The sequence below is a fragment of the Adelges cooleyi genome, unplaced genomic scaffold, assembly GCF_023614345.1.
Source record: "Adelges cooleyi isolate 19-005CV unplaced genomic scaffold, UGA_ACOO_1.1 ACOO_flye_CR_arks_rails_tigmint_CR_PRNA_23, whole genome shotgun sequence".
In the NCBI taxonomy this organism is placed as follows: domain Eukaryota; kingdom Metazoa; phylum Arthropoda; class Insecta; order Hemiptera; family Adelgidae; genus Adelges; species Adelges cooleyi.
The window spans coordinates 15465513-15485810 of NW_026095893.1; the positions used below are offsets into that span (position 1 = coordinate 15465513).

Below are 20298 nucleotides of genomic sequence, written 5' to 3' on the forward strand. Positions count from 1 at the left end.
TAAATATTTCAAATTTTGGTGACAGGAATTTTGCTTGAAAAATGTTTTATTAGGCTACAAATAATTTAACTATTTTGGCTGATTAATAAACTATCGATAATTAAAATATATTAGTTTGCAAATTATAATAGATTAAAGTTATTAAAAGTATGTTACTTGCAGGTATATACTCTTACTCATAATGAATTGGTCATTTGAGAAACCCCTTAGTCACTATTTTAGCTAAAATCGCTTTTTTATTGTTTTCGATTCTACAAGTGTTATATGTTTATGGAGAAACACCTCTTGTCATGGAGTTTTCTTCTGATCTAAATAGGGATTTGGATTAGTCGTTCACCACAGATACTCCATTAGTAAGAAGTTTTTCTTTGATCTGAAAGTTTAGATTTTGTGACTTTAGGTATTACTCAAATGACTAATTTTGATTATTAGTAGGTAGCTTTGATACATTAATGATTTTAATGAAACTGGTCCTATTTCATATATTAATGCTCATTATGTTTCTGTTTATTTACATAAACTAAACCATTTGGATTTTAAGGTGACATTGAAACTGTTTGTTTTTTGTTTCATAAGTATTGGAAAGTTACCAATTAATGTATAAGCTAAAAGAGCCAAGTTTGTACTATGACGCCTTAAAAAAAATGAAAAATAAGAATTTATTTCTTGACTAGTGTAATGTTTAAGTATAAAAGTATTTGTGTTATTTGTTTGGAATAACAAGTTTGAAATTTTAAAATAAAATTACTTGATTTGGGTTTTCTTTGAAACCCCAGTTAGTAATTATAATAAATGGATTTCAAAATATATTTTTAAGTATTTGTTAATTTTTTTATAAAAACATTTTTAAAATTTAAATGTGCACTACAGTTTTTCAAAAATGACATTTTATTAATTAAGTATACAAATTTAAACATTTTTGTAATACAGGCAGGTTTGAAAATAAAATTCGTTTTTATTGCTAAAATACATACGTGTAATGTTCTTTTAACACAAAATTTAATTTAATTTATAGAGAATAAAGTATAAAATATTTATACTAATAAACCTTAAAAAAGAAAATGTATACTATATTTTGTTAATATAACATGTGAACATATTATGTTATTACAAAATAATAACATAACATTTTCAACATTACTTTTTTATTATTATTACTTTATTATTCATTATTACTTTTATACTTTTTTAATTCGATTTTTCTATCTTCATATCAAAAACAACAAACAATGATGCTAAACCATTTTTTATTTTTTATTATACAATTTTTTTTTATGAAATTCTATTCGAATTGCAGTATTTTTTTTAACAGAATATTTTTAATTATTGTTCATTTCTGCTATTATTTGTAATTAAAAACGAATACTTTAGTACATTTTCAAATTTTTCAAAAGACGATTCTCAAATTATTTTCTATATACTCGTGATGTTTATGAAAAGCTCATTCAGAAAATGACGTCTACTTGACGTTTTTTAGACTGTAAAATTATATTAAATACATTTTCAGGCCTATAAGTATTTATGCAGAAAAATGTATTTTAAATTATAATTAATAGGTATATTTTCTACTATACTGATAATCTCTTACCACTCAAACAGAAAAATGAAAAGTTTAAAAAATATCTCAAAAAATTCGAGTGAAGCTATTTAATTTTTACATTTAGAGAGCCTATATAGCCAATTGAGATACGTTGTGAACCCAGGCTAAAGTGTAAATCAGTATAAACGAACAAAATATTGCAAATCAATTTTGGATTTTGTGTACATCATTTTGTTGATGTCTAAAATTATCATGTCGATTTCCCAAACGTTTCCGAGTTTTTTATTACGGTTTTTGCGTCACCGTTTTCTCGCTTTTAAACGGCCGCAAGTATGGCTGCGTTACATTATGCATGTAGTATGATTTTTGCTCCCTTCAAAAGGTGTCAAAAGGTGTAGAGGTATTTTCCCGGTGGATTCTATTTACTGTACCTTGTATAAAATGTATACAAATGGGATTGTTTAAATGTATAGCAGCGATCGTGATGGGAAAGTGAACCAAACGCTAGCATATACATTATATGTATATAATATTTATAGATCTCGGAACACAAAAGACACTTGACGCGCATGGCGCAGGTCCTGTGATCGACGACGGTGCCCACAGAGGGCGGACAATCCGCTGGTAAACTTCCAGTCATTGCGCTTTAGCGTTACGTTTTGATATACCGTCGCCGTACTGTTGCTCCCGACACACGTATTGTTATAGATGTAAATAGATAATTTAATATTTTTTTAAATTTTATACCTTTACTTATATACACAGTCAGGCCGCTTTTGAATGTGCGGCGTTTGATTTTGCACGCGAGTTGTTCGGTTCCACAAAACGATGTAAAGTAGTAATATTAAATTACCCGTTTAAAAATGACCAAATATCATAATGCTGCCAATCGGTGAAAATGGTGTATGGTCGAAGGGTTGTTGATACCACGGCAACTAGTAAGTCTCAGACATATTATAATAATTGGGCCCGAGTACACCGCGTGAGCAATCTACACACATGGCTAAAAAAATAACGACGCTCAATTGCAATTATTCGACCCTAATAACAATAATAAGTATATAAAATAAACATAATATATTCAAATAATAACTATTTGTAAAAAAACCTATAAAGTTTAGAATTAACTAAATAATTATGACCACTCTATTGTACTATAATTATAAAAAAAAAAAATGATTAACTTAAAAATATGCTATACCCCCTATTTATTGAGAGGTAAGTTTAGGCAATTTTAGTAAAAATAAAACTTGAGTGTATAATTATTAATACTGCACTAATGTACCTGTTAGGCAACTCATTTTTTTATTACTATAATACCGTCTATTTTCAACGTTTTTAAAAAAATGTCTTCATAATTATTGGTCATCTATTATACATGACACGTTTCATTCAGCAGTATCCATACTTTTTCGTCCGAAGTAGTCTTAGAATCTTAACGTTTTGATAAACTTAAAAAAAAAACAAAATTCATAATCGGTTTTTATTGTTGGATACTGTAATAAAATACATTTTTTATTATCACATTAGAGAGAAACAACCTTTATTAAAGCGACGGTCGGGCTGCCAACATGACACAGTGTACACATTCAGACATAATTGTTGCAAAATTCAAAACAGATTACATATAAAATACAAACAATAGAAATAAATCACATAATATACAATAATATAGAGTAGTCTTAAAATACAGCGATAAAATAATATAATTGAAAACACGATAGTCTAGTTTAAAAGTAAAAAAAATAAATATTTTGTATAATTTAATAAAACATTAAGAATATAAATATTTATGTATAATATTAAGCGTGTCACGCATGATAGTTAAGCATATTTCTTTTAATTCTCTTAATTCAAGTAAATTTGTTTTGAAAGAAAAAATAAACAATTAATAAAATTAAAGCTATTAAATTAACCCAATAATACAATATTCTCCTCGTTATTTAAATGACAATGAATCGCCGTTAAATTATAATCAAAAATCGTTTCGCGAAGAAAACAGCTCTAATAAAATTTAAAATTTAAACACTTTTAATCCCCTCATGGTAATGCTAAGACCACCAAAATTTAAATTCCATTGTCAGGCAATAAATTAAATCTAACAAAAATATGATATTTTAGAGATTTTTAGTAACAGTATTTTGCAATAGTTATATTGTAAAAACAAAATCAAAAATCGCTACGTTAGTGCTTCGGTCTACAATTTGAATATTAAAACTGTGATATTTTTCCTGTACATTTTTTTTTATTGAAAAATCGCTATAAATCGTGGAAATAAATATTAAAAGCATAGAAATACGTACCAGTTGGCAGAAAAAATAAAATATTTAAAACGTATTTTTTAATCGGAGATCGAATTTATTAATAATTATTAATTATGTTTTATTTAAAAATAAGTTTTGGTAGAACGTTTATTTTTAGTATTAAAAAATAAAAGTTCTGGCAGAACTTCAATTTTTGTTTAGCAGTTTCTGTCAGAACTTTTTAATTTAAAATACAATTCACAAATAAATAACTTCTATATCAATACTAGTTTAGGGTACTTTTGTTTTTTAATACTGGGAAAATATAGGCTAATATAGGTAATAATATCACTTGCTTCAGGACCGTCGTAAATCACAGGGAGGAATTTTTTACTACATTATTGTTGTAGCACAAAAATATATACTATTTTTTACTATGAGTAACCTATTTGCAGGGACCAGCATGAAGTAAAAAATAACGAATATAAATACAAATAATTATATATTATATATAACTATTATTATTATTATTATTATGTACATTAAGGTTGTCGTTACTTTTGACTACATACTGGATCCCTGTAAATAGGTTCCATTATGTAAAACAATTAATACTCTTTTGAGTGGAATACATTTTTCTCGGTATATTATAATTTCTAAAAAAAATATGTTTATATTATTATTACAATCTTCTGATGGGAATATCAATTATAGGCATAATAATTTATTTAATATAATTTTATAATTTAAAAAAAAGGCATCAGCCTTTTCCATTTATATATGAGAACTAAATTCGAAAAAAATATGAATATTTTTTGTGTGATTTTAATTTGAAAAGTACTAAGTAGTTGTAAAATACTATATGCATTTTTTCTTAAAACAAATTCTGAGTGAATAATGTTTTGGATAAAAAACTAATTATTTTACAAACAGTTATTATAATTTAAAAAAATGTATGAAAAGTAAGTGTTTTATGTATAATGTCGTTTAGGTTCATAACTGCGTTTATGCCAAAGTACTTGCTCAACACGGAGACAATTGGACTCGAATACAAATCTCAAAAAATTAGAACTTTTTTTTTACTCATTTCAATTTTAAACCTGATCTAAATCGCTTATAGCATACGATTTTCAGGGGTTCTTATACAATTTTAAGTCCCAAATTTTAATTTATTTTGGCGTTAATTGAAGTATAATTCTTGGTGGAAAAGAGACATGGTGATAACGATCCATGGTCATTTTGGTAGAAAACGGAAACCCCCGGTTGATTATGTATGGGAAATAAAAATGTAAATATAAAATAACTATGTGCGCAAATGAGTGATCTTAAATCGGCAAAAATTGTATTGTAAAAAAGTTTTTTTTTTAAATTTGTAGAACGATTTTTCAATTAAAAAAACGTATTTTATTTTAGAAAAAAAATGTATATTTTAAATTAGAGTTTAAATTGTAAAACATTAATTTTTTTGAAGTTTATCGGGACCTTTGTTAAAAATTAATATTTCATAAATATTTTTTCAATTGATATATTTAGAGAAGGAGGGCTTCATGAAGGTGATCAAATCATTGCTATCGATGGGCAACCGTTGGACACAAATGTGTCCCATCAACAAGCTATCGGAATACTGCAACAAGCCCGTGGGCTTGTTCAGTTGGTCGTAGCGCGACCTTTAACACCACCTCCTCTACCAACTTTACCGCCATCAACCAACATGGTAATTAAACTGATAGAATTATTTTATGAATGATATTAGCACTAATTATTGATATTTTCATAGAAGTAATTAAATAAAATATTTATTTTTTATCTAGTTGAACACTGAATGGGCTCAAGTTGAGGTGATCGAGCTACTAAACGACGGCTCAGGGTTGGGATTTGGCATAATTGGGGGTAGAAGCACTGGTGTGGTTGTCAAGACTATTCTTCCTGGCGGAGTAGCAGATAGGGTAAATAAAATTTTAAACTTATTTTGTAATAGGATTAAAAAAAAATTAAAAGCTAAATATCTATATTTTAGGATGGAAGGCTGCAAAGTGGAGATCATATTCTGCAAATAGGAGAAGTTAACTTGAGAGGAATGGGTAGTGAACAGGTGGCCGCAGTTCTTCGTCAGTCTGGCAGTCAAGTCCGTTTGGTTGTCGCCCGGCCAATTGAATCTAGCGCAATTGATATAATTCAAGTAAAATATTTATTTTATAAATATCTTAAACATTTATAATTACATTAACTCCAACTAACATTTTTTTCCCATAGACTTTAAGTTGTACAGCTCCAATAGTACCGACTAAAATGTTAGGCGATGCTGAAGAACTCGACCGTCACTTAGTACAGCATGGTTATCCCGAAGTTGCAAATTATACCCCCGATTATTTTTTCCAAAATCTTTCAAACGTAAGTTAAAGAATTTAAGTAATAAATACTTGTGATTAACGACTATATTGTGATTTAGGAAAACAATTTACTAATCAATGATATACCAGCTTCATTGCCTGTCCTTACAATGGACATGGTACCGCCTGATAGTATTACAACTCTTCCAGAAACCGATTCATTTACTGTTCAATTAAAGAAAGATACTCATGGCTTAGGCATAACTATTGCTGGATATGTTTGTGAAAAAGGTTTGTTGAGTTGTTCATTTTTGTGAGTATCATTAACTATCAAGTATCTGATAAATTATATTAACTTACAGAGGAGTTATCGGGAATATTCGTAAAAAGTATAAGTGAAGGCAGCGCTGCCGATTTGTGTAAAAAAATCCAAGTCAACGACCGTATAGTTGAAGTCGATGGAACTTCTTTACAAGGATTTACTAATCACGAAGCTGTTGAAGTTTTACGGTCTACTGGCCAAATTGTCTCATTGCGTTTGGAACGATATCTTAGAGGTCCTAAATTTGAACAACTTCAAGTGGCTATTGCAGCATCAGAAATGAAACCAAGTACTAATAGTACGACAGCATCCCCATCCATTATGTCGTTGCCTAGATTTCCTATCACTGTAAGTTTATTTTTTACAAAACATTTTTACGAATACTGTAAAGTTATATTTTTTTTAATATATTAGGACGGAGAGAGTACTGCAGAAATCGAAGTAGAAGGAGAATCTGGCGCTACATTGGAAGCTGATATGCTAGACGAAGTAGAAGACGAAACCGTTGAAGAGACTGCTTCAGTTGGTCATTCAAACTGTGACGGGGAGTTAAAACCGGAAACCTTAAAAATATTAAAAAACAAATGGGGTGAAGCTATTGGAAATAATGTAGAAATAATCGTAAGTTAAATTTTAGTTTTTAACTATAGTACAACCAAAGCTAGGCTAATTCCATTTAAGTAACTTGTTAAGTTACTAGTTATTATCAGGAAAGAAGTTACTATAAGTTACTAATAGTTGGAAATTATTCAGATTATTTTTGTTGATTATTTATAACAAAATTATTTTTTACTCATTATTCGGTTTCATATTATTTGTCATAATATGTTAGTAGATCAAACAATTTGTTATTCACATATTCATTATTTATATTTTATTTGAATATCAAATTATTTTAAATAATACTTTTTTTAATAATTCTTATTTATATAAAAATATACATAGGTATATAAACCTATGTATTGTATCACATATTTATTTAACTAAAGTTTAATTTTTAAAAAATTTATAGTCTTTTACTTTCTTTGATGAAAAAGTAACTCCTAATGTTACTCATGCATAAAAAAAAGCTACAATGTACAGGGTCCGGCAAAAAAGCCTCCCCTATTTAGAAATGGCACTGTGTGAGTTGTGGTGGTGGTACAACGGTAGAGGGGTTATCGATCGATAGCTGTATGTATATATGCCATTTTCTCTGGCCTAACCTAAACCAGTTTGCTAGGAACCATGATGAGGCAGAAGTCTGGTTCCAACAAGACGGAGTCACTCACACTTTGCGGCGTTCACTTTTAATTTTTGGGAAAGGCCATAGCTCTTTGTGTCATTTCCGGTGTAATGGCAGCCACTGCCTGGGTGATTGCCTTCTTAAGTCCCCAAAGAAAAAAACCATAAGGGGATAAATTGGGTGACCTTGGTGGTCAGGTGATGTCTCCTCGCAAAGAGAAAAGACGTCCAGGAAACAACTCACTCAAGATTGCTAGGGAGTGCCGCGAAGTGTGACCTGTGGCATCGTGTTGTTGGAACCAGACTTCTCCCTCATCATGGTTCCTAGAAAACTGGTTTAGGTTAGGTCAGAGAAAATGGCATGTATTACATACAGCTATTGATCGATACCCCCTCCACGGTTGTACCACCACCACATCTCACACAGCGCCATTTCTAAATAGGGGAGTTTTTTTTGCTTGACCGTGTACTAATTTTTGTACCTTTTTTTAACTAGTTGTGGCCAATTTTTCATTGAAATAAATTTAAGCAATATGTGCATTAGTTAAAAATGATGACGTAAAATATTTCTTCAGATTGGTCAGTTGAAAAAATTCAGTGAAGGAGGTGGTTTGGGAATAAGTTTAGAAGGCACTGTAGATGTTGAAAACGGCATGGAAGTAAGACCACATCATTATATAAGATCGGTACTGCCCGAAGGCCCCGTGGGAAAAAATGGATGTCTCCGGTCTGGCGATGAGTTACTTGAAGTAAATGGACATCGTTTACTTGGGAGAAATCATATGGAAGTTGTAGCTATTTTGAAAGAGTTGCCTCTGAATGTCAGAATGATATGTGCAAGACGCACCGATGAACAACAGTTGCCTCATCATTATCTTACGGATATTACAGAAGATCGGGCTGCTTTTGCTGCTAAAGTAAGTCAAACCATGCCTTTGTTTTTAATTATTACTATAGATTTTGATTTTAAAATGTCGTTACTTTGTAGAATGCTTTAGGGGGTAGTCTTCAAAATTTAATGCCAGCCACCGATCGATTAGTTAAAGCTAAATCAGATGGATCATTAGCCAGTACAGGAACTACCGGATGTTCAGAATCAAATAGACTACGTTCTCGATCTCTCGAACCACTTACTGGACTTGCTATGTGGTCATCACAACCTCATCTCATTGAGCTTATGAAAGGAGAACGTGGTCTTGGTTTTTCGATTCTTGATTATCAAGTAAGACATAGTTATGCTGTCATACGAAAAACACAAAAACTTCATGTTTGGTTATTTCACAATATTAATACCAAATTAATATCTCAATGATATTTTAGAAATTTTGTTGTCAATTTTTCTATCATAATAATAACTAAATATAAAATGTATAACCTCTTAAAAGTATTTAATGTTTAAATACTATTAACTAAAATAATAATCACATTTTTCTCAAAATTGATTTATCTCCTCTCTTTTAAGGATCCAATGAATCCCAGTGAAACAGTAATAGTAATTCGCTCGTTAGTACCAGGAGGTGTTGCCCAAAATGATGGTCGCTTAATACCTGGAGACCGTCTCTTAAGAGTGAATGACATATGTTTGGAAAATGCATCATTAGATCAAGCTGTTCAAGCATTGAAAGGCGCTCCAAAAGGTGTAGTCCAAATCGCAGTTGCCAAACCATTGCCGATACCAGACAGTAGCAGTCAGGTGAGTTCTCCTTCAGAGCAGGCACGGGCAGATGAGTCTTTCACACAGCGCCGTGGCGAATTCTACAACGATGTCGATCAGGAGTCATCTGTTCAACAGTTGGCATCTATGCTGCTCAAATCGGAGAGCTTTTAATTATAACTTTATCATTTTCTTTAAGAAAGTGGCGATTTATATTTTGATTTTCGTGCAATATATAAATATATATATATTTATATTTGGTTATAAATCCATATTTCAAACTCGTATTTGAAAAGATCAGCCTTCCATATTTTTTTTTTTAGTGGAATTATTTGATTTTTTTTAAATAATGCCACGTTTATTTAACCGTCCATATTTGTTATTTTACTTGTCTTTAATAATAACCACTAATTATTACATGTAGTTAGGCGATTATTGAAGCTACGATGCGAAGGCAGTTTAATAGAATACTTAAGTAACTAAATGAAGAAATGTGACATATAGTACTCATAGAGCTGTCAGACAGTATGGAGTAAGAATGGTTACGAGTATTCTATTTTACTAATCCGTTAGTTATGTAGTACTACTATTCTTTTCTATTTACAATCGTTCACTGTACACTGTTCTATGAGCACTTAAACACTTCTTCATGTATACGTGTATTTTAAAACAATTACAAACAACACTCCAATCATTTTTTTTTCTTTTGTTAAATCTTTGTTACTATCAATGTGCCTTATTAACTGATAAAACGTTTAAACAAAGTATTCATTTACATATTAGTTTTTTGCAATATTATGATTAAGTTAAGTATTTTTTGGGTGTATGGTTAGGTATTTAAGAATAAGGTTATTTTATTCCTTGACATTTGTATATTGATTATTATTATAATGTAGAGTTAAAGCAAGAGGAAAAAAACACAACTGCCAATCCATGTCGCCGCTCTCGTTTATAATTTAGTACATATTTTCTTCTTTTTTTAAGTTTAGCATAATTATTTAGCCAATTATTATTTTCTTTTGTTATATGTTTTTTAATTTTTTATTAAATGTAATTTTTGGAAGTAAATGTATAACTGCGTTTTTTTATTTTATTTGCATAAGCTGATAAAAACACAAATACTCTAAAACTGTGGTTACATTGCCATAGGTTTTAACGAAAAACCGATTGAATGTATATAATTGTAATGAAATATGATTAAGTTATCCTCAGAGGCAATGTGGCTCATGGATGGCGCATTTGTGTTTTTGTTGCTCTCTTTCCTTAAAGAAGTATTCTTCCTTATTTCACAATTAGTTACGTACTGAATACATTGCATGGGTTTTTAACATAAATTCACGAGTGATAATTTGAATTTGATCAATATTCTATGAATATTATCTCCCTCGAGTCCAAATTAGTAGGCAAAAATTAATTCAATAGAAAAAGTTCAATAAAAAAATGTGTTTTGTGTTTTTTAAAAATATTTTGATAAATCTTAAGAGGACGCCCCACCGACCATTTTTAAGGAGTAAAGTATAGGAAATTTTTTACAAAATCTTAACATAAAGGTTAAACTGTGATGTGTAATTATTAGTTCAGTAGTCGGGACTCTTTTTTGGTAGTTAAATTATTTTTCGGACTATCACAGCATCCTTGACAGCGATTAAAAAAAAATATCTGTTGAGATGAGTTTTACGCGGATTAATTTTTCTCAGGCTTCATAATACATAGTTAAGGAAAGAAATTCATACATATTATACATCTGACAAAATTATCTGTGCTCCAGGGTCCGTATTTTTTCGATATACCTAGTACAACCGACGCTACATCATTTTTTAAAAAGTCCTTTTATTAATGAACTAATTATTCATTAACTGGTTGAAATATTTAAAAAAAGGGCCATGGTAGAGCACAGACAATGTTGTGTTGTCTATTTTATGTTAACATTTGGTTTCTAAGTTTTTTTGATTACAGCCTTTGTAAAATAATTCCGCACAAGCCGGGTTTTTTGAAGAAAATAACGGGTGTGTGACGTTCTCTTAACTGTAATCAGTTGGAACACGTTCTGTTTAAAATTTACTTTTTTTAACGAAAAAAAAAACATGAGTTAAATTTTCTTAAAAACAATTAAATCTTTTAACCTATTAAAATAACAAAAAGACATTTTTAATCGAGTTGTTCTGTTTTGGTACTTTTAAGAATAACTGTAAACTGTTTACATTTTCTTCCGAACTCTTCATCACAATATCGTTCAGATGAATATTTTAAAATTCTGTCAATAGTTCCTAAAGATTTTATTAATGAGATTTTATGAGTCGATTCATAAATGTTATTTTTTAAGTACATTTTTTTAAACTTAAAAATAAAAAAAACAGTATTTAATTATTCTTATAAGAATAATAAAAAAACTGCTTGAAACAAGTTTTTGTGTCGTTAATTAGGAAAGCTTATTACAAGTTTAATCTAGTCTTAGGAAAAAAAACAACCAATTGGTCTACATTAGCTATTGAATTTGATTTTTGTGGCTATTCACCAATATTGTTTTTTATATTTTTGCGAAATTAATTTTTTATGACAATGATTTATTGTTATTATTTAACATGCGTTTTCCGTTTATGTTATTTTTATTCTGTATTGAGTATTAACAAACGTAATTAATATCGTTGAAGTCCATCATACACACTTCAGCTACTTCTTTTTTTAGGAGAATAGCTCAGATGAAAAAAATCTGAGCATCGATAACGACGACGACAATGACTGCTGTTCAATGTATAGTTGTCCAGAATCGCCCATTAATTTTGAGAATTCAAAGGTAAGTGTTTTTTAAATATTAATTTTTCTATATTATGGAAGTCATATTTAATGAGATATTCAGATATAAGTTGTAAATTCATTTTGAATAAACGCTTTGCTGTATACATATTGATGGTAACAACTATTAATTATATATATATATATATATATATATATTACAAGGTTTTATGTTAACCAAAAATGCTTATAAGCTGTTATTTTATTTTATGGGTATGCCTTGATTAAAAAATTGTAACGTAATTGTATTTAATAATACTTTTAAATTGGGAATTATCCACTGAATATTTCGTCTAGTCGATTGGAAATTCTTTAATGTTATAAAAAATCTATAACAAAAAAAAAGAAAAGAGGAACTACAAACTTACAATTACTTTCAAATTATAACGTGTCTTACATTAAATTGATTATAAAAAAATACATTTGAATTATTAAATTCAATTTTAATAGGTAATTTTTAACATTTCACTTAGTATGTTATTTTTATTGGAGTAACTGAGTTTGGAATTGTGATTTTACTCTTCACTTACAATTAATAAAAAAAAAAAAATTCGACTACAAATATCTGTAAAAGTTGGCACGTTAGATCTACCTTCAGTCTAAAAAAAGTTCGAGGTTTTCCACTGTCTATCGGTCAAGTATCTAGGTTTTTCCTAACTAGGACTCTAATGCTTGTCGAAAACGATATGAATTTATAATTTTTATTCCAACATCGAGTTAATCAATTTTCAACTAAATAAAGAAATGCAATATTTTGTATTTTAAATGTGGAAACAATGTATTTATTTTGTTAACTATATTATATTATACTAAAATTACATTACATTTTTAATGTAAAAAAAAAATTGTTTTTCATATGGATAGTTAACTAATTGTCCATATTAAATATAGTCAATAATTCTTATAAGTTAGTAATTAAGTAATCATAATTGGGTAAAGACAATGTTCGGAAATTTGATGTAAATCTGAGCCAGGCCAAGTTCCAGCAAACCTGCCAGCGTATATTAAATATTTACATGAACAAATTCACCCTCATATCTCTTCTTCCTCTTAAGATGAATATTTTGAAATTTGAAACATGGATTAAGCTTAAGTAGCCTAGGATACTGTAAAAAATTGAACCCTTAATATTAAGCCTTTTTATGAGGGGAGAATTTCAAAGTTTGCATTTTTGTTACTGACTGACTGATTGACTCATCACTAAAATTATAAGACACGTCCCGTATTAAATACTATGTAAGTAAAGGGAAAAATCTGAAAGTTTTAATTTCCTCAAAATGAGTACCGCTTAGAGAGGGTTGTTCTAAATACGTGAAGCGAAGGGCATGACTATTCATCTAAGTAGACATCTAACCGACATACACAATTCCTCCAGTGCCTTGTAAGAAACTAAGATGACGCCCGCGATGCTTAAACCAGCAAAAAGGAATGATATCCCCAACAAAACCCTTCCCGTGAAAAAAGGGTCAAGCACATCAAAGTGGTGGCATCTACATTGTGAACGAGTCTCAAGTCTTTCTTAAGTCTATAACCTCACTTCACTCCTACTCTCATGAGGAACACTGTTCATGAATGCAACCCTACTCTTTTATTTTTATTGCTTAACACTTGGCCAGTTTCTGAATGAGGCATAAAACATCAGTATCATGTATACTCACATAGAAGTTACAATCGTGGCCAGATAAGTTGGCACAGCGGCAGCGGCGTTACTGTTATTATTATTATTATACATTTTATAAAAATAAACTATCAACTGTGCTTCGACAAGGCATAATATAAAAAAAAAACAATACAAAATACAGAGAACCCCTGGCTTTGCGTTCTCGCGCCGCAGCTGTGCTAAGTTATCTGGCAACGACTGTACGTGGGTGAATAGAAGGAGAGAATTCTGAAGACAAGCAAAAAGTTCAAGAACCCCTCCCAAAAAAGTTAGCCTATCAAAGTAGTATTTACGTTGTGGCCAAGTCTGTTTTATGTCTGTATTAGGTATTAACCAAAAGGGCAGTTGTCGAGTACAAGTGTCAAGTTTTTCAAAACCGAAACAAAAATGTTTGATATTTTTTTAGTAAATACTTTTTCCATCTTTGTTTTAAAATTGTTGGCTAATTTTTTAAAGACATGTTAAAAAAACTAGTGAATACCGTCCAATAGAAAACATGGAAAATATAATTGACATTTTGCTCTCTTGCAAAAATGTATAAAAATTACTTGACTCTTTTCACCACTCAATTTTCAAAAATGTTTAATTTTTTAATTTTGGATATCATGTATAATAAACATTAATAAATAATATTTGGACAATAATTGTGGTTCCATAAGTATATTTTTGTGTGTATTACGCAAAGTTAATACTCCTCGTAAATAAATACAATTATACTAATTAATTAAAATACAGAATTGCAGTATTTTTTAAAAAATAAATTTAACTACAATCATTTTCGGAAGATAATTAATAGAAAGAAGGTAATTATAGTTTGGTAATAAATAAATATGAATAGAATAATAGGGGTGTCAAATTTTCTGACCTTGCGTGCCATAATATTATAAAAAATATTTCAAGTAAAAAAATCGTCAATTAGAATATTTTATTTATACAATAAACATAAAAAATTGTTCGCTTTATGTCAATTCTTTTTCAAATATTTTTATCGCATTTTCGCGTGCTATGATTTTTTTTTTAAATAATCGAATAAGTCTTTCAAATTTGAATAGTAATTCAAATTTAAATTTAAAAATGTAATACTTAAATATAGCACTATAAATATATAGTCGAAACCTGAAAAATAACATAAATTCTTTCAGTTTTTACCCTTAGAGGATTGAATAACTTTTTTTTATTACCCTTTCTCAGAGGTAGTTTTAGGACTTAGTACTTGGTAGGTCTAGTGTGACCCTTTAAAATTTAAGTACAACTTTTTCAAATATCTGTTGAAAGACCAATGAAAACACAAACCAACAATTATCACGACTGTAAACACATTAATTGTTGTTTATTTTACGATCCATGTATTTATCAGTTTTTATTGTAGTACCTCATCGAAGAGTTTAGTTGAAAGTGATTTTATCACTTTCCTGAAAACTTGCGACCCCACTGTGCTGGGATTAATTTTTAATTTCAAATTACATATTGTTGTCGCTGCACTTAATGAGGTGTTTTTTTTTTTACCAGGACGATACGGTTAGTTTGACAGCGGTCGCTAACGAGACCGAACTTACCTCGGCGCACGCAGCGCCGCCGGTCCTTTTGCAAGAGATTACCGTGGACAAAGATTCATTACCGTTGGGCTTAAGTCTGCGCAGTCGTTCGTTCGGCGATTACTCGGGCTTGGAAGTGGAAAGCCTTTGCGGGGCGGCCGAGCGGGACCGGAGGCTAAAAGTCGGCGACATGGTCATGTCCGTCAACAACGAATCGCTCAAGTACGCGTCGCCGGCCCAAGTCAAGTCTATATTGTCTAGGGCTAACCTGCTCACGGGACCCATACCGTAAGTGGAAGCCGTATAAAACACAATATCGTAATATGCACTTCCGCTCGACCGTGCACACGTACATACAAAACGAATAGCATTATAATAATCTGTTTGTAATCCAATTAATGTGTTGTACGTGTAACCGGATTAGCGTTGGTCGGAAAATCGATAGTGTCATTATACAAGTTTGATTCATTTATTGTGTGTGTGTGTTATTTTTTTGTACAGTGTAAGTTTTGTACGCGCCGAATCGGTTAACGATGCCTGTACGATCACTCGGAGCAAAACTGTGCCCAATGTGATTCTGCGGACGCCTAGGTAACGTGTAATTAACATATTGATATCAGTGTACATTTTGCAGGGTTAGCAAGTTTTATTTTTATTGTAGAAAACGAATAACATTTTGATCGTTTAAAACAATATTTGTTGTGCAACATGTTTACCGAATAAAAAATTAAACAATATGAATAATGTAGCCCGGGAACTAAATAAAAAATGTCAAATTTTATAAAAATTAAGAATAAAACGCAAAGCCGTTTTCCAAGGTGTCTACCAAACTTATTCCACGATTTTTGGATAACTGGGTAAACCTGTTATATTATGTTGATTTTTAATTTTTCTTTATAAATTTATAAGCGTTAATGGTTTTACATTTGTATGGTTTTCCCTATAAATCGTAACTAATTTGTTAACAAATAAATTATTAATTGACATTTTAGTCCCCTTGAAAAAATCGTAAGCTTTCGATAAAAATTCGTTCAATAGAAATGCTAAAAAAAACACAACTCTTATTAAAAATGGCTTTAAAAGTTACTAGAAAAACTTATTAGGCTTGTAATCTTTAGTAAGTTGTCATATTATTTGAAATGATTCCTAAATTGCTTTTACTTCGGCCTTTATTAAATAGCTCTTTCCGTCCCCTCTAATTGAAATGCTTAATAAAAACAATATTTTACAAATGATAAGTAGTAAGTAAAATCAATAAGTAATAACTTATTAGTTTTTAAGTTATTTATTTTTTAATAATTTTCGCCTCATTATACAATGCATTTTGTGCTTAATTATATTATATGGCTGAATAAAGTACCTATTTCCCGAGGTATGGAAATCATGGTTTACTAAATTGCTTTTTTAACTTTTCACTATTCATTCATATTTTATAATGCATTACTTTGAAGGATTCTGCCAGAGTACTATAGGTGAGGATATAATAATACAATATATTATTGTAGGACACTATTAGGTATACCGATTTAGTAGTTCATCACATCTGGTTAATTATAATTGATTGCACATTAATTTGTTTGCGTTGATCGTCAAATTAGTTTAGCGGTGAATTACAGTGGTATGGCAATTCAATTATATCTAAAAATTAAATGATTAAAAATAATGACGTAAGTATATTCTCGAGATGTGCTTGCCGTAACATGCTGACTATAGACCGGTTTGTGTAATTTAAAAAGACACTTAATTTTATTATGTATTTCTATCCTTTTACGGCCTATTCCACATAATTGGTTTTAATGCCGGACACTCCTTTAACCTATTTGTACAGAGTGGATTTAAAAAATTGAGTTCACGTTGATTTCGTTTTATAATTTAGGAGGTGGCATTGATAGAGGCAATTAATGTTGGTACTTGGTTTTATCATTGAATGTATATACTCAATGGTTTTATATATTATCGAATAATAGTTTACAGTTGCATAACTGAAACCCCGTTCTTACTTCCTATGGCTGTAATGGATTATGATAGGTTCAGGGTTCTACTACCATATATATATATGTTGATTGGTTTTACAATGATGTGTTTTAATTTTTTTGTAAAACATATACTTTTGCTTATGTCACCTACCATTGTATCTATCTACTCAACCTAACTTTTGAATTTCGTGTCGTTTTTCGGCAAGTTGATCATCGCAAAAGAATATTCTATGTTAAAATGTACTTATTATATATTTATTAAACTTAAAATACGACACGCTATACCTTTTTGAAAAATAGTCTAATTAGTTTTAACTAGTATGCGATATTCTTCAAATATACTACTATTAATACACCTACGTACGATGACAAATAAAAATAAAAATAAAAACCCATTTTCCCAGGAGGGATGATTTTTTTTTTATTTATTTCGCTTTTTCAGGGATTAAGGAAGGAAAATTAGACTGTTGGTAGATCTAAAAAGGGACCATAACATAATATAATTTTCTTAAAAATTTGTATTAAAACTTTATTTTTTTAGGAAAAAAACGGCGGATATTACAATTTGACCGTAATCAATTTCTATGTGAGAGTAAATAAACACTCAACGGGTACCCGAAAAATAGTTTTGTTATGTTTATGTGATATACGGGAAACAACGGCGACCAATTATTGTAGACAGGCGTTCAACCCTAATCCTATCCCCCTGATACTAAAAACACCTAACCTAAGTAAATTATTGTCGCTACAATTCTTTTATAGAAATTTGTATTTCTAGCATCTACAGATTCGCATTGAAGGGCTTATTTGCAAGTGATTTTATCACTTTCAGTTACAACCTTCCTCCCAATATGTCTGACTCCACTGTACTGTTTTTTTTTTAATTTTACTTTATATATATATATTTTTTTTTTTTACGTTTAATTAATTACACGTAAGCGCTTTTCTATCTGTCCGTGTAATTTAATTAAAATGTGTTAAAGCTCGAAGGTCAGCCGAGGCTTCTGAATATATAAGTAAGGGGTTGTGAAAGTCTCATTATCCTCTAAAGAATATTCTCGGAATATTTTTATCCAATCATCAAGTACTTAATAATAGTTTAATGGAAAAAGGGTTTGGTTTAACCCATTGAAAAATATCCCGGCTACGCCTCGAGGTTAATGGATTAATTGCTGTACAGTGTTCAAGTTAAGACTTAATCGATATTCACCTCCGACTCAGATGATCCATTTTAATTATTTGACAATTACTATTTTTTAGAAACTTTTTTTCCAGTTACAGTTCTAATCCGTCAATCGAGACTTCGCGAAGTTCGACTGAGGTCCTGTACAAAGTTTTTAATACTTAGATAGCCTAATATTGTTAAAGGACAGGGTTGGTGGTTTGGTAAAATGTATGTCTTGTAGTCGGTTAAGTTCCAAGACGGCGTTACTATCTAGGTATTTGTCGAAATACAATCTAAAATAAACTAGCGAATAAAAATTCAACAATTTATTTAGGTCGCCATGGATTAAGGAAATAAAGGGCACGTGCTAAACGAATTCTGAATTGTTTAATTTTTTTTTGTCGTCCCTGACATGGTCCTCGTGTTTGAAGGAACGAAAGCGTTGTATTAAAATCTCAATTGCAATGAGTCGTAACGGAAAAGCGGTACTTTTAGTAAATAAAAAAAACACATTTGCTTTTTCATAATATTCTGTATTGATAAATTATATAGTAAAGGTTCTTTGGAATTTGTAAAGTCTTTTGAGTGAAATCATGTAAGTCATATAGTTTTATGAAAAAGAAAAAAAGAGGAAATTGGGATTTTTTCTACTCGAATAGTTGACATATTTTATGATTTAAGCGTGTTAACGAATCACCCTTGGAACTGTTAAAAGTTTAACAGTCATAAGATTTTTGACGTGTTTTATAAAAGAAATATTCTTAAATAATTTTATGTCTTTTTACTTGGGTTAAATCAAACCAAAATCAGTATCACGTGGCTGACACACCTATGCGGCCTTTGTGCGTACTTAGTTATATCACTTATTTTAGAACTATAAAATCAATGGTTCTATTTAGATATAATTGATTTAAATTCAGGGTAAAATTGTTTGTAGTTATTTAGAGCAGTTCGCACTTGAAGTGTGGGAGATTCATGTAAAAGTGAATTATGCTTTTTACATTTTCAATCAATAGTTTTTAATTGAATTCACTAACACTTTTTTTTCACACAGCGAACAAGTGTATGACAAGTATATAAGTTAGTGACACTGTGCAAATTTCACATTAGCCGTCTAGTTCATTTTGGTCTTAACAGGCAAAATGTTTTCATATGCACAATGGTTTAGAAAGTAAAAATCTGAATCAAGTAAATTTTTTTTCTTTTCTTCAAAAACCGTATTCGTACAAAAATTTAAATAAAATTCCCAAAAACAACATATTTACTTAAGTTTGATTTACAACAATACTTTTGTACAGCTTAATTATTTTGAACTATTTTTTAATTTAGAATATGTGTATTTGTTGCTGTTTCTTGAATAACAATGTTGCATTAATTATCATTAATGAAGTATAATTTTATGATTATTAGTATCTTCATCGTCTTATTCTTAGTATGACATATTTTACTTAAAACAAATGTTATAGTGTTATTGTTTTCGAAAAAATAAAATTACTAATTAGTTATAAAAGTGGCACATAATATTTGTATTTTTTTATATTTTATTATATCTTTACATTACATTTAATATTCCTATAGGATTTTACGACCTGGCATTTTTATATAAAAATTGTAAAATATAATATTCACAAATTAATTTGATAATTGATGAGTTTTCTTTAAACCTATTATAGAACAAACAAAACGTATTCTGCTTATCTATGTTTAAGTTGGAAAATTGTTTAATAACATTATTATAGCCACTGTGATAATCTAATTAAAAAATGATTTACCATTAAAGAATCTTCATTGATGGACGAAATCACTATAACTCATTTTAGTTTAAGAAACTAAGTAAACCTTATAATAAATGGGGG

General features: G+C 29.7%; 1 protein-coding gene across 5 annotated transcripts in view; it reads left to right on the forward strand.

The window, feature by feature from the left end:
• Positions 1-20298, forward strand: part of LOC126836093 (multiple PDZ domain protein-like) — a 78694-nt gene that overhangs the window by 4406 nt on the left and 53990 nt on the right. For 4 of the 5 annotated variants that reach the window (XM_050569121.1, XM_050569120.1, XM_050569122.1 and 1 more), the window contains exons 8-20: positions 5317-5497; positions 5595-5729; positions 5801-5962; positions 6037-6174; positions 6233-6404; positions 6476-6783; positions 6850-7056; positions 8235-8576; positions 8648-8881; positions 9122-9352; positions 12000-12107; positions 15276-15589; positions 15803-15892. In XM_050569121.1, coding sequence (XP_050425078.1) covers positions 5317-5497; positions 5595-5729; positions 5801-5962; positions 6037-6174; positions 6233-6404; positions 6476-6783; positions 6850-7056; positions 8235-8576; positions 8648-8881; positions 9122-9352; positions 12000-12107; positions 15276-15589; positions 15803-15892 — 2622 coding nt within the window. Of the gene's footprint in view, positions 1-1571; positions 2479-5316; positions 5498-5594; positions 5730-5800; positions 5963-6036; positions 6175-6232; positions 6405-6475; positions 6784-6849; positions 7057-8234; positions 8577-8647; positions 8882-9121; positions 9353-11999; positions 12108-15275; positions 15590-15802; positions 15893-20298 lie in introns of those variants that run through there. The other variant, XM_050569124.1, reaches the window with a different exon arrangement.